The sequence below is a fragment of the Peromyscus eremicus genome, chromosome 4, assembly GCF_949786415.1.
Source record: "Peromyscus eremicus chromosome 4, PerEre_H2_v1, whole genome shotgun sequence".
NCBI classification, from domain to species: Eukaryota; Metazoa; Chordata; class Mammalia; order Rodentia; family Cricetidae; genus Peromyscus; species Peromyscus eremicus.
This window is the reverse complement of record NC_081419.1, coordinates 92308158-92322612: the sequence shown is the minus strand read 5'-3', so window position 1 is coordinate 92322612 and position 14455 is coordinate 92308158. Positions and strand designations below refer to the sequence as shown.

Genomic DNA, 14455 nt, shown 5'->3' with positions numbered 1-14455 from the left:
CTGCGCAGCAGCACGGTTCAGGATTTGCCTCAGACTCTGCTTAGGGCTTCTCCTGCCCTCCTTCCACTCTGGACCCCTCACCATAACCCCCCAGACCGTTAGTGTCTCCAGTCTGTCAGGGTCCTTAGCCGTGCCTGTCTGTGCCCCTCACAGTGAGGTCAGACGGTCTGCTCACTGTGGCTTCCCCAGTACCAAGCAGTCCCAGCACAAGATGGACGGGTGGTAAATAGCTGCTGTCTCATGGAACCCACGAGTTTGATTTTACTAATTAAAAAAAAAAAAAATAGAATCTCTGCTATATTTTGGATTACTTTCCAGGACTGATAAAGATCTACTAATACATAGCCAGGTGTAGTAGTGCACATCTTGACTAATCCCAGCACTTGGGAGGCAGAGGCAGGTAGATCTCTGTGAGTTTGAGGTCAGCCTGGTCTACAGAGTGAGTTCCAGGACAGCCAGGGCTACATAGGGAGATCCTGTCCCAAAAAAACCAACCAACCAACCAACCAACCAATGACAACAACAACAACAACAAATCCTTGCTAATACAGATTAAAAAATCATTCAGAGGAATGTTGAGTATATTGGCACACACCTCTGATCCAGGCCGATCAGAGCTATAGCGTGAGAACTTGTCACCTTACCCCCTGACACACACACACACACACACACACACACAAAAACCATCACTCCAAGGCAAATGGGAATGTTCCTGAGCATTGTTTTTGGCAGCCAGTTATGAGGTAATGCCCTACCTTGATGAATTCCTAAGCTTCTGCTAACACTTAATTACATTCCATTTTACTTGAAAACAAAATCAAATTCTTCAGAATTGAATTCTCAACTGCTAGGACTTCAGACCTACGGAAACAAACTTTAGACAAACAAGACGGATCTGCACTGTACAGCCCCACACTTTATATCCCTCAAGTTTCATCCCATGAGGATGTCTCAGGTACAGCTTTTTCAGTGTGTGGGGAAGACTCGGGTAGCATATTGTGCAGCATGAAACTGAAGTAAAGACGCTGGGTGACCATGATCTTCATCCATCACGGTCTTCTATTTCCAGGACTTTCCAAACTGAACCTGCTCCCACCACACTTCCAGCTCCCTGCTCTCCGACTCCTGGTAAATGCCATTCTACTGTCTCTGTGGATTTGATTTCAGAGTATCTGGGACAGTCACAGAATACCTGTCTTACTCCAAAAGCTTGTTTCCCTTATTACAATGTCCGTACGGCTTACCATGTTGTGGTGAGTGCCAGAATTCCCTTCCTGCTTAAGGCTGAACGACATTGCACTGCACTTTGACCTCCTAGACTGGCTGTCTGTGGGATGACAGCTGTGATGCTAGGTGTAGAGGCCAGCTGCAGCTCCTGGCTGGTGCCTCATCACAGAGGGAAACAGGTGACACTCTCCAGGGGACTCTGTTACTAAACCATGCCATTCAGTAGGGTAAGTATAGAAAAGACATCTTTCACTTATGATGGGCTTATCTTTGTGGCTTGAAGAACATATGTAGGAATATTTACAGCAACTTTATTATAGCTAAAAACTGGAAAACTCTGGTGGATTTCATCTTATAAATAAAGGAACATCTGGATGGAATACTACTCAGCAATAAAATCTAACAGTTATTGATACATCTGACCACGTGGAGAACTCTTCAGAGAACTGTGCTGTGTGAAAAAATGCCAATCTCAAAAGGCTGCATACATATAAATATCTCCAAAATGAGGTTATAGAAATGGAGGACAGAGTAGCGGCTCTCACGCTCACAGGAGAGAGAGGGCAGTGGAATAGAGAAGAGGCCAAGAAGGGCACGGTGAGGAGTCTTTGTGGAGATGGAATCAGTCTGTACCTCAACTGCACCACTGTCGGGATGGTGGCTATAATCCTGTACTTAGAGCTGTAAATGTTGTACTGGGGCAGACTGGGTAGAGGCGAATAGTCTTGTGTATTATTTCCATAGCTCTAGCTTAGCAAGCCTTACCTCCCCACGTTGCTTTTTGGCCAGTTCTTCCAGGTGCGATTTTAACAAATTAACACTTTCATTTGACAGACCTTTAGCATTCTTTAACTCTATTTCGGGAACTCTGAAAAATAAAAATAAATAAAACAAGACAGAAAGGAGTTACTTGCGAAGGAAGTCTGCTAGGTTCCCAGCCCGTCCCGGCGCCTGAGGACTCCACGTACAGACCTCTCGGCTGAACCTCTCCATGTGACCTTCCATGTATCCCTTTCATCTCAGGAGGTCTTCAGCTACATCCCAACAACTCCAGCTGACACAGAGCTCAGCACGGAGGAGCCTCTACCCAGTCAGCCAAAGCCTCACCTCTCCCTGACTAGGCTCCACTCCCGACTCAGGTATCAGTTTAATGAACTCATTAAAATACCCCAACATCAATTACTGCCTCTGATGCCCCACATAAAAACCCTTCCTGTGAGCGTATATCCTGAACACCAGTCAAGTGCATCATACAAACCCAGCCTATCCCAAGGAGGCCTGGTCCGCTCGCTGTTTCATCCCTCAGAGCTCATCTAAGAAAATACTTTAAACTGGAGGAAATCACAGTCAGCCTTAGGGTTTCCTTTTACTCCTAAACAAAAACATCCATTAATAGCTCTCTGGGATTAAACAGAATTTAATGTCATTTTCCCAATGAGAAAATGATTCATCACTTCCTGTTAGGCATTTCTAAGTGCTTCCTGGCATTTTACCTGGGGAAGCCTTCTTGAGTATTATTCAACTAGTATTATTCTCTTAGCACTTCATTCCCACCCCGTGGGACAGGATGCTATAGTCATCATCTGCCAGGACAGATGAAATCTGGGAGATCTAGTTTATCTTTTAAAAAAAATTCAGTAATGCCAAACTGTCTTGAGTCCACATAGCCTACCACACCCAGGATTCTCTCTCATGGAGCCATCAAGGACTACTGTGCACAAACCAAAGTTTTCCTATGTCACATTATTTAAAAAGGGCCAGAGCAGTCCCCAGAATCAGGCCTTACATAATTGTTTTTCTGTGTGTCTTTGAGCAGGTGCACATGTATAGGTGAATGTGCACATGTGTGCTTGTGCATGTACAGGTATTGCCCCTAGGAGTTTTCTACCTTATTTTTTGAAGACAGAATCTATTACTGGGATGTGGGACTCACTCATTAGGCTAGGCCAGCTGTATCACCAAGCCCTAGGGATCACCAGCATTGGGAGTACCATGCATACCATCATGGTCAGCTTTTCACATGCCTGTTGGGGATCAAACTCAGGTCCTTGTGCTTACACAGCAAGCATTTTACTGATTTATTGCTGTGGGATGTCTTTCTGTATGCTGTGAGTATGTGTGGCTCCCATTGGATAACAACTAAAGTTGTTTTGGCCTATAGCAAGAAAGCTTACGGCCAGGTGGGAAATCCAAGCAGAGATACAGAGAGAAGAAGGGCAGAGTCGGGAGAGATAACAGCTGTCATCCAAGGAGCAACAAGATGTCAGCAGACCGGTAACACCTCGGCCATATGGCAACATACAGATTAATAGGAATGGGTTAATTTAAGATGAAAGAGTTAGTTAGCAAGAAGCTGAAGTCATAGGCCATATAGTTTATATAAGCCTCTGAGTGATTATTTTATAAGCAGCTGTAGGGGCGCAGGTGGGAAGAGATTCGTCTGAACTGCTGGGCAAGGCAGGACTGGAGAAACATCCTGCTACAAATTATCTTCCCAGAACTTACATAATCAAAAAAAAAAAAAAAAAAAAAAAAAAGATTTACCTATTTTTATTCTCTGTGTATAGATGGTTGTTTTTCCGGCATGCTGTGTACCACAGCACCCATGAAAGCCAGAAGAGGGTATCAGTTAGGGTTTCCATTGCTGTGATGAAACACCATGACCAAAAAGTAAGTTGGGGAGGAAAGGGTTTATTTGGCTTACACTTCCAAACTCACTGAAAGAAGTCAAGGACAGGAACTCAGACAGGGCAGGATCCTGAAGGCAGGAGCTGATGCAGAGGCCATGGAGAAGTGCTGCTTACTGGCTTGCTTCCCCTGACTTGCTCAGCCTGCTTTCTTATAGTACCCAGGATCACCAGCCCAGGGGTGGCACCAGCCACCATGGGCTGGGCCCTCCTCCATGGATCACTAATTAAGAAAATGTCTTACAGCTGGATCTCACGGAGGCATTTCTTCAGCTGTGGCTCCTTCCTCTCTGATGACTCTAGTTTGTGTCAAGTTGACACACAAAACTGGCCAGTACAGATCCCTTAGAACTAGAGTTACAGACAGTTGTGAGCCACCATGTTGGTGCTGGGACTTGAACCTGGTCCTTTGGAAGAGCAGCCAGTGTGCTTAATCACTGAGCCACCTCTCCAGCCTCTCCTGCTCTACGTAATTTTTTGGCCAGGTGTGGTGGTACACACCTTTAGTCCCAGCACTTGGTAGGCAGAGTTGAGTAGATCTCTGTGAATTTGAGGCCAGTGTGGTCAGCATACTGTGTTCCAGGCCAGGCAGGGCTACACAATAAAACCTTGTCTCAAAAAAAAAAAAAAAAAAAAAAAATCTATACAGCAATATTAACAGAACAAAAGTCACGTGCTATACTAATTAAACTTTAATGTTTTATGTCCTTGACATGTTAGTAATAATTTGTGCAGTTGATATGATTACTTTTTAACTTTCTAAGTTCTAAGCATTTCTATGTTGTTTTAAAACGCCATCCCACGTTGTATCAAATGGATATATAATCTATCTGAATAGTTCTTTGGAACTAGCAGCCTTTCAACAGGGTAGTTTTAGTTTCCCAGGAAACATTTATCAATAACTGGAGACGTTTTGGTTTTCACAACCCAGGAATGGGTTGTTTGGCAGACAAGTCAAGATTATAACTCATCTTCCCATCATGTATAGGAAATCTCAACTAAAAAAGACCTTCCTGTTAAATAGATCAGTAGCTCCAAGGCAAGAAACTGTGCTCAAGTGTTCTTTTGTGGCCTCGAACTCACGATCTTCCGGACTCAGCCTTTCAAATACTGGGATCATAGGCACGAGCCTCCTGCCTGGCTCTAGTCTATTTATTTTCAGAAATTAAGCTATAATTAACATTTTAGCACTCACATATCTAGGTTTTTCATGTTGACTTTTCAAGAACAAACATTTGATTGTTTGAGTCTGTGCTGCAATAAAGAATATGTTACCAGCGATCTTTGGCCACAGCTTCTGGCTCAGAGGCCCCGTTACCCTTGGAATTCCCTGACTGACAAGCTCAAGGGAGCTCATACATTCTTAGTCACAAATCCTTTTCAACCAGACCAGAGTTTGTGAGGCGAGGTTAGCTCTTGCTAGATGCCTGCTCAGTGTCAGGATGGAGGTGGTCACAAATAGCTCAGGCCTTGACTACAGGATGAGGCATTCCAACCATACCCCAGACCTCTGATGAGGAGGGTGGTGCTGGAGACAGAGCTCAGCTACCAACGGTCAATGACTTAATTACTGCTCAGTCATGCCTATAGAGCAAAACTTCCCCCACTGCCATGAACAGCAGGGTTCAAGGATACAGTGAGCTGCTGAACACACGGACGTGCTGAGGATGGCAGCCTGGAGAGGACATTCCGGTTCCTGCCCTTCCCCATGCTCTGTCCTGTGCAGCCTTATTTGGCTGTTTTTAGATCAAATCCTTTACAACAAACCAGCAAGTCAGTATTCTTGAATTCTGTCAGTGATTCTAGCAAATTATCAAATCTGAGGAGGTTGTGGGAATCCCCAAATTTACAACCACAACTTATAAGTCAGGAGCATGGGGTTTTGTAACCTGACATTTTAGCAAGAACTGTCTTGAGAAAGTGAGCCCTTGACCTAAGCAGTGTGTACTCACAACGTCAGTACCATGTATACCACACCATGAAACACAAAAACCCAGAGCACTGTCTTAGTTTTATTCATAAACTTAATTACTTTCCTTGTGAATTCGCCTCCCACATGCCTACTATACACGCTCCCTCAACACTGTTGGGAGCACACAAGTTACTGACTTCAGGAAGCTCAGACTTGACCCGACTCTGACAGATTCTTCACCACGTCTTAAAATCATAGACTCCACTCACGGTCTACCCACTGTGGAAAGCACACTACCTTTCAATTGCCACTCTCCTCCAAACATCTCATGTGTCCCTGCACAGTAAGTTAGAACTGCTTGATACAATCCCAGCCAATGTGGAGGATCTGGGGAACATTCACAGAAGAGCCTGCCCAGTCCTGATGGCTCATGATTCTGTTTGAGCTGTGATGAGATGTTTATGGTTTGTGGTTGTCTCTACCACTGGAGAATACTCCCGGCATTAGCGGGGAGGAGCTGGGATAGTCAAGGACTGTAGTACCAGGACAACCCTGGAGACAAGGGACAAGCCTGTACCATCTGGTCAGGCTCACGCTGCTCCACTAGAGAGACAGCAGCTCCAACCATTCCTTCCTTTATTCAGGCAGTAAAAGGCCAGGCAGGACGGAAGGCCACATCATTTCCAATAGCTACGAAGGAGGCTCTTTAAATGCTCGCCACACCTTTATCCTAGGCATCTAGATCTTCCTTCTTTCTAGATTACAAAGAATTAAGTATTAAAATGTCAAAAGCAAAAAGGTATTCAATGAGTAAATACTAGTATGTGTGTGAGCAGACTTAAGACAGCTTTTGTGAGACTGTCTAGGCCGATGTAGTGCTGAATACAGATCACAGGAAGTGAGATTTTACTGGGAGACAGAAGAAGGAAAGAGAAAATTCTCCTTAACTGTAAGGTTTCTATGGTGTCAAAACAGAAACGGAAATTACATCAAAGTTACTTGTAAAGGTACTCACACATCTGGGTATGTTGGGGGGCATTTAACCCTCAGGTCCACCTTCACGTACACTTCTTCACCAGTTAGGCCCTGAGGGTACAGAACTAAATTGATTTCAGGAGGCTCTTTTACCTAAAAGAGAAAAAAAACAAAAAAAAGAAAACAAGAAAAACCACATTTGTGTTTTGTTTTGTTTTCCTGGAGAGCCAATATTTTTGAATTTTATTATTTTATGTGTGTGGGTGTTTTGCCTGCATATATGTCTGTGCCTGGCACCTGTGGAGTCTGGAAAAGGGCATCAGATCCCCTGGAACTGGAGTTACAGATGGTGGTGAGCTGCCATGTGGGTGCTGGGAATCAAACTCAGGACCTCTGGAAGATGCTCTGAAGCACTGGACCAAACAATCTTTGTGTGTGTGTGCGTGCGTGTGTGTGTGTGTGTGTGTGTGTGTGTGTGTGTGTGTGTGTGTGTGTGTGTTTGAGACAGGGTTTCTCTGTGTAACTGCCCTGGCTGTCCTGGAACTCACTCTGTAGACCAGGCTGGCCTCGAACTCACAGAGATCTGCCTGTCTCTGCCTCCCAAGTGCTAAAATTAAAGGTGTGTACCACCCCTGCCAGGCTTGAACAAAACAATCTTAATGAGGAAGATAATGACCACCTTTGTTGAAAAGTTCTACTCCCAAATGTTGTAAGTAATTATAGTTTACATAGGTGGTGGGTCATATTTCTAAAAGGACTGTTTAAAAACAAAACTCAGGCCAGAAGAAATACATTTTCCCTTTCAAAGGTATCAAAGGACTGAAGAAAAAACCCCGAGTGGTTTCCACTGTTGGACGGCACTGGGTGTTAACTACTGCTCAGCACTGGCCTGCAGAAGGAGGTGAATGTGTACGGCCCTGGCCCCAACCGGCAGATACACACTAGAAGGCAGATAGATGAGCAGTGTCAGAGGGGGGCGGCGGCGGCGGCAGGGGGTGAGAGGGAGGGGGGTGTTGGGTGGGGGGATGGGGGGTGTTGTGGGGGGAGGCTGTGAAGAAAGTAGGGCTGAGTGATGGGACAAGGTGGTGAGGGAGAAGCTATCTGAACAGGCAGGGGACGGCAGGCCTCTGTGCAGGGGATACAGGCAGAGCATCCCCTGCCTGAAATGCCTGTGGTGGCTTTCAGATTGTAGAGGTTTGGGATTTTGAAATATTTCCAGATTTTTAAAACTTTCTTTGGGGAGTATTTTAGAATTCAGGTTTCAGGTTACGGATGCTCACTCTTGTATCTGGATTGAAATTTGAACACTGAGACATTCACAGGGGGAACCCTTGGTTGGCACGGGGGAATCCCAGAGTGTTTCTGAAGCCACATGTACTTTTCCAGTCAGCTGCTTTTTACGAAATCACCAGATCCTGTACTGTTCAGCCATTCCAGACTCCTTTCCCCCAATCCCAGCCACCAAGACGTAGCTGCTGTCTTTCTTGGTTACCTCCATTTTAGCTTTGTAGACGGGGTGGTCTGTAGAAGTTCCGTTAGCGGCTGTTCTTACTCACAATCAAATCTATTACAACTAACTGCACTGGAAGCAAGGCTGCATGAAAGGACCCCAGGGCCCTACATGCTCCTCAAGGGCATCGCAGGCACTAGCTGGCCTGCCATCACTGGCCCAGAGCCGTTCTTGCTGCTGTCTAGTCTGGACATCTCACACCCAGCTACAAGCCCCCCAGTCATCTCCTCAGTGCTTCATTTGTACCCTGAATGCTGATCATCCTGGCTGCCTCGCTGTGTCTAGGACCCTCACTGTGCCAGCCTGCTCTTCTAAACTGTTCCCATCAACACCCTCACATTCTTTAGCATTTCTTTGCTGTCTTTAAAATCAGAACAAAAATCCCCCCTTGATTTCCTCTCCGTCTCTCTTTAGATATCTTTACCCTTAATCTTCCTTTTAACCCCAGCCTGGCCTCACCAAAACAGACACAAGCAGCTTGCCATTGTCATGCTGGGCAATTCTTTGTTATGTGTAAGAAGCTAGCACCTGCCACAACAGGCCTCTTACATGAGTACTCTGATCACTTAATGGACAGTGTTTGAGGTGTAAGGGAGCACACTCAGATGTGGTCACTGGGGAACGCTTAGGTAAGTAAGCTGAGATTGGCAGAGATGGGTGCCCCCAAAGGCCAAAAGGACACCAGTGTGCCTGGGGCATCTGTGAGAAAGGAGACCAAAGAAATCAGGTGTGATGGGAAATGGATGGGCCACGCAGGGCTTTGTCAGCCAGGTAACCAACTTAGCAAGATTTAAAGATGGCAATGACAAGATAAAATACGTACCTTAAAAGACCACTTTGGTTGCTGAGTAAGGGATGAATGGGGAAGACTGAAAGCAGGACTAAAAACAAACTAATATGGCTGGGCTGTAGCTCGGTGGGAGTGTTTACCCAGCATGTATAAGGGCCTGGGTTACTTCCCCAGTACTGTGGTTCAAACAAACAAGAAAATGATTACAACAATCCAGCCAGGGTGGGATGCCCAGAGGAGAGGATGTGGAGGAGGGAAGAGAGAATGGATCTGAGATCAAGCTAAGAGAGCCGTGGCTATGGAGGAGACAAAGGAAAGGGTCATGTCCCTATTGTTCCCTGAGGTGGTGCAGGATGACAGCAGAATTGATGGTTGGGGACCATGAGGACCCAACAGGTTACGACCTTGCCAAGATCAGTGCTATGGGCACCTTACACAGAGCATGTGCTGAGGAATGACAGCTAGGGAGCAAGTCCAGACAGCTCCTTCAAGGTCTGAGTTAACGGGAACAGGGAACAGGGCCAGAGGAGGGTGGGCTGGGTGTGGTCAGGAGAGACGGAGATGATGTGAAACCAAGGAGGGATTTTTGTTCTGATTTTAAAGACAGCAAAGAAATGCTAAAGCATGTGAGGGTGTTGATGGGAACAGTTTAGAAGAGCAGGCTGGCACAGCGAGGATCCTAGACACAGCGAGGCAGCCAGGATGATCAGCATTCAGGGTACAAAAAGGGGGAGGGGGGTCTGGAGGAGAGGCTGGGGTTTCCTTAGAGGAGCCCAGAGGGGTGGGGTGGAGTCACCAGTCACAGGGCCTCCTGCTCCCTCTTCAACCACAGCAGGCCGAAATGGTGGCTTTACATGTCAAGAGAATTCCACATAGGAGTTATTCTGTTGTTAGAAAGGACATGGAAATCTGATACCTTAATCATTCTCCTTAAATAGCCCATTTCAAAGTTATCATTGTTTTAAAATTAGTGTGTGCTATGTGTTGTTTACGTGAATGGAGGCCACCTGTGGACAGGTACCCCAAGAAGCCAAAGGGGGGTGCTGGATCCCCTTGGAGCTGGAGTTGCAAGCAGTCACGAGCTGGGGAACTCTTAACTGCTGAGCCCCAGATAGCCTCATTTTTTTTTTTTAAAGTTTTTAATTAGGGGAAATTTCAAATGAAGGAAGAGATAATAATGATATAATAGAACCTTGTACTTACCATGAAGTTTCTACAGTCACCAATTTACAGTCCATTTTTTAGCTGAGGCTACTCCTCCTGCAACCACCTGCCATAGCTTATTCTAAGTCCTACCAACCAGACTTTGCTGATATTATTGTCATTTATTCTCCGACAATCGTCTGGCAAAATTAGGTTATTTAGCTCCATTTTAGAGGTACACAGAAAGAAAGTTAGTCAAAATTTCACCTGTGCTTTCTACACCAAGCCACATCTTTATAGACTATTGTCTCACTGGACATAAATGTTGAAAAGACATTACAATCACCTATTAACATTCTGTTAAGAAATTATTTTCCCCCAATGTTACTTTAGAACAATACAGAACACAGATTTTTTTTTTTGGCATATATGTGGGGTGTGGAGGTGCATATGTATATATGTATAGGTACACATACACTGTGTGCATATGCATGCAGAGGCCTGAAGTTGATGCCAGGGGATCTTCCTTGATCGCTCCCACTTTATTTACTGAGGCAGGGTCTCTTGAGCCCAGAGATTGCCAATTCCAGCTAGATTAGCTAGCCAGCTTTCCCCAGGGATGTTGTCTCTCTCTCAAGTATTGGGATTACAGGCAACCACCATGCCTGTGGGTTCCAAGTTTTGGTCCTCAAGCTTGAGGCCCAATGCTTGCTTTATCCACTGAGCTGTCTTTCCATCCCAGAATATAGTATTTTAATACCCAAAGGGCAGCCAAGAAACGTGGCTCGAACCTTTGTCCCATCATCTGGGACACTGAGGTAGGAAAATTGAACATGAGGTAAGTTATTTCTGAAAATGGTTTAACCTTCCTGTCAATTTTCTCCCAAAACGTTGAATGAATATTTGCTGACAGACAGCATTCCCATGGTCATCTTACTGAGTAGGAAAGGGATGCTTATGACATCCATGTACTGGATTATCCATGAAAATTAACATTGTAGATGCTGCACTATGAATAATTCTAAGAACACCCTCTTCTGCATCTTAGAAAATGACCTTTCCAGTTGTAACAACATCTCCTAAAGAGTTTTCACTTGACTTTGTCTAGGTTTCTGGGCCTGGGCGGAGCTGAAGGTGCACGCGCCTGCATGGACAGAGCACCCCAACCGGGGCACTCTGGTTTGTGAACGCAAGCCAGGGACTGACTTGTGAAAATTCACACGGAACTAGGTCAGGACTCCTGGGACTACTACCCCGGGAGCAGGGCCGAGGGTGGGGGCGACGTCAGATGTCATAGAGCACTGAACACTCCGAACTTACCAACACTGGGGCCATCACGGTCCTCTGTACTGATCCTGGCTCTACGTGCCCAGCGCCCTCTCTATTACATAGAAAATGAGTCCATCTGGATGCAGCTAACCTCCTTGGGAAAGGGTCTAGGGAGGCCAAGGCTAAATGCTCTGACTCACTGAAGCAGAAGCAAGCTTCAGGAGACAGCAGCTCCCTGGAGAATCACCCAGCACTAAGAAAGACACTCTTCTGCAAATGAGTCCATGTAAGGATTGCCAGCAGACTACAGGAAAAGAGGCCTCTGATAGCCAGCTCCTGGGACCACTGGGGATCACGGGAGGGGAATGGTATGCAGAACTCTGGGCTGAATAAAACACATCCAGCAAATACTCCCTGGCTGGAGCAGCCACGACCCCCAGGCGGGTTTTACAGTCTATACACTTCCACAGCGTGGCAACACCAGAGTGGCCAGCCCAGCTAATACCAAAATGAACGTTTAAGAACAAGGACAGAACATGATTTGAAGTGAGGAGACACCCGAGGCATAAAGGTTTCTACTGCAAGAGGCTCAGGAGCCCGGTGATGGTGGCTTACAAGTAAGAACAGACCACAGGCACTCAGGAATGCCACAGGGTGAATTTAAGCCTAATAACTTGTCAGGGTGTGAGTTCCAAGTGAGGGCCACTCAAAGAACAAAGAACAGCCACTGAAGCAACAGGCTGACTGGCTACGTTTAAGGCCCTTATTTTGGTGGACAGAGTTACATGGTCACTGTTGTATTTCTCCCACAGATTACAGACTTCGGGGTATTTCTCAAAAAAAAAAAAAAAAAAAAAAAAAAAAAAGACTACTAGTTATCCTCAGTACCCAGTCTCCCATTTAGAACCCCTGACAGTTTAGCTAGATACATTTCCCAGGCTGCTTTGCAGCTAGTTTAGCCACCAAATTTCTGGAAAATGAACGGAATCAAGACCTGCTGTATGCAGGGCTAGGGATGGAGCTGTTGTATGGTCCAGGTGCATGAGGCCTTGGTTTCAGTGCCCAAAACCACAAGGGGAAAAAAGAGAATGACCATGTGCAATAAAAGGGTACAACAACTTCTGGGGTTTTGCTATTAACTCAGGCTGGCCCCGAACTCAAAATCCTCCTGTCTCAGCCTTCTAAGGGCTGGGATTACAAGTCTGTGCCACCATGCCCAACTTCATATGCAGTTTCTTCACCTATTTCTTCTTCAAACAGGTTGGAATAAGGCACCGAAAGCTGGAGTTTAGCTACCTATATTAGACCACAAGATCACATTAAGGGCAGACCATCTTTAGCAAGACAGAAGAGCTCCTGGACTCTAGGTTTTATGTGCAAAAACTTGGTTGTTAGGTTCTTCGGCATATGTAGCTAAACGTAATACTAATCATCACAAGCTTACTGAAAGAAAAATATCAAAAGCAAAAATCTACTCAAGAAAGAGTTCTTTCAGAGGTAAGACCAGAATATTTGCTAGGCTTTGCTTGAGCAGTCAGAAAAATGTTTTTGTTTGTTTGTTTGTTTGTTTGTTTTGCAATATAGGCTCAGAACATGAAGAATTAGCTCATACTGGGGCAGTCAAGGACTCCTGGACCTGGACAGGATTTGGTTAAAAAGTATTTAACCATCTCTTGTAACCAGGCAAGACTTCCAGTGGAGGGATTGGGATACCAACATAACCTTCAACTTACAATTTGTCCTGCCTATAAGATGTGCTGGGGTATAGGTGGCACAGAAATTGTGGGAGTGGCCAACCAATGACTGGTCCAGCTTGAGACCCATGCTATGAGAAGGAGTCCACCCCTAACACTGCCTGGAGGGCCAGGACCCAGAGACTGGATAGCCCAGAGACATAGGATAGAACCAAACATGACTGGCAAAACAAAACAAAGCAAAACAAAACAAACAACAACAAAACAATGAAATGATTCCTAGTGATAGTCTGCTCCACTCATAGACTGGTGCCTGCCCAGCTGTCATCAGAGAGGCTTCATCTGGAAACTGATGGAAACAGATGCAGAGACCCACAGCCTAACTTTAGGCAGAGCTTGGGGAATCCTGCCGAAGATGGGGAGGAAGGACTGTAGGAGCCAGAGGGGTCAAGGACACTACAAGAAAACCCATGGAATCAACTAACCTGGGCTCATAGGAGCTCATAGAGACTGAACCGACAACCAGGGAGCCTGCATAGGACTGACCTAGGCCTTCTACATATATGCGACAGTTGTGTAACTTGGTCTTCTTGGGAGACTCCTAACAGAGGGAGCAGGGGCTGTCTCTGACTCTTTTGCTGGCTTTTAGGACACTTTCCCTCATACTGGGTTGCCTCGTCCAGCCTTCAACTTGATATGCCATGTTTTACTGATATCCATGGGAGGGCCCTCCTCTGAATAGAAACGGAGGAGGAGTAGATGTGGGTGGTGCAGAGGGGAGGTGGTGGTGGTAGGGGAATGGAAGGAGAGGAAGTGGGGGGAAACAGCAGTCAGGTTGTAAAATAAATTTAAAAAAAAAGTATTTAACAACTATATGCACTGGGTGTGTGCTGGTAAGGTCTCCATCCTTACAGAAGACATCAATGATCATAAACATTTGACGTAACCAATCCAAAGGAAGGCTGCATTTATAAATATGTGCATATAAACACCAAGTAATGAGCACCAAGGGAGAAGAAAACCATGAGGGTTTATCATTTCCAAAAACCACACAATGTAGGGCTGGAGTGATAGCTCAGCAGTTAAAAGTACTTGTTATGTGTGCAGAGGACCTGGGTTAGATTCCCAGCACCCACGCGGCACTAACAATGGTCTGTAACTCAAGTCGGACGGGATCTGACACCCTCTTCTGACCTTCTTGGGTATTAGGTACACGTGTGGTACACAGACATAGGTGTAGGGAAAACA

General features: G+C 45.6%; 1 protein-coding gene across 1 annotated transcript in view; it reads right to left on the bottom strand.

Moving 5' to 3' along the window:
- Positions 1–14455, bottom strand: part of Eif2ak4 (eukaryotic translation initiation factor 2 alpha kinase 4) — a 95200-nt gene that overhangs the window by 74267 nt on the left and 6478 nt on the right. Inside the window, exons 2-3 of the mRNA XM_059261132.1 lie at positions 6842–6954; positions 1993–2095 (exon numbers count right to left, since the gene is read on the bottom strand). Coding sequence (XP_059117115.1) covers positions 1993–2095; positions 6842–6954 — 216 coding nt within the window. The remainder of the gene's footprint in view (positions 1–1992; positions 2096–6841; positions 6955–14455) is intronic.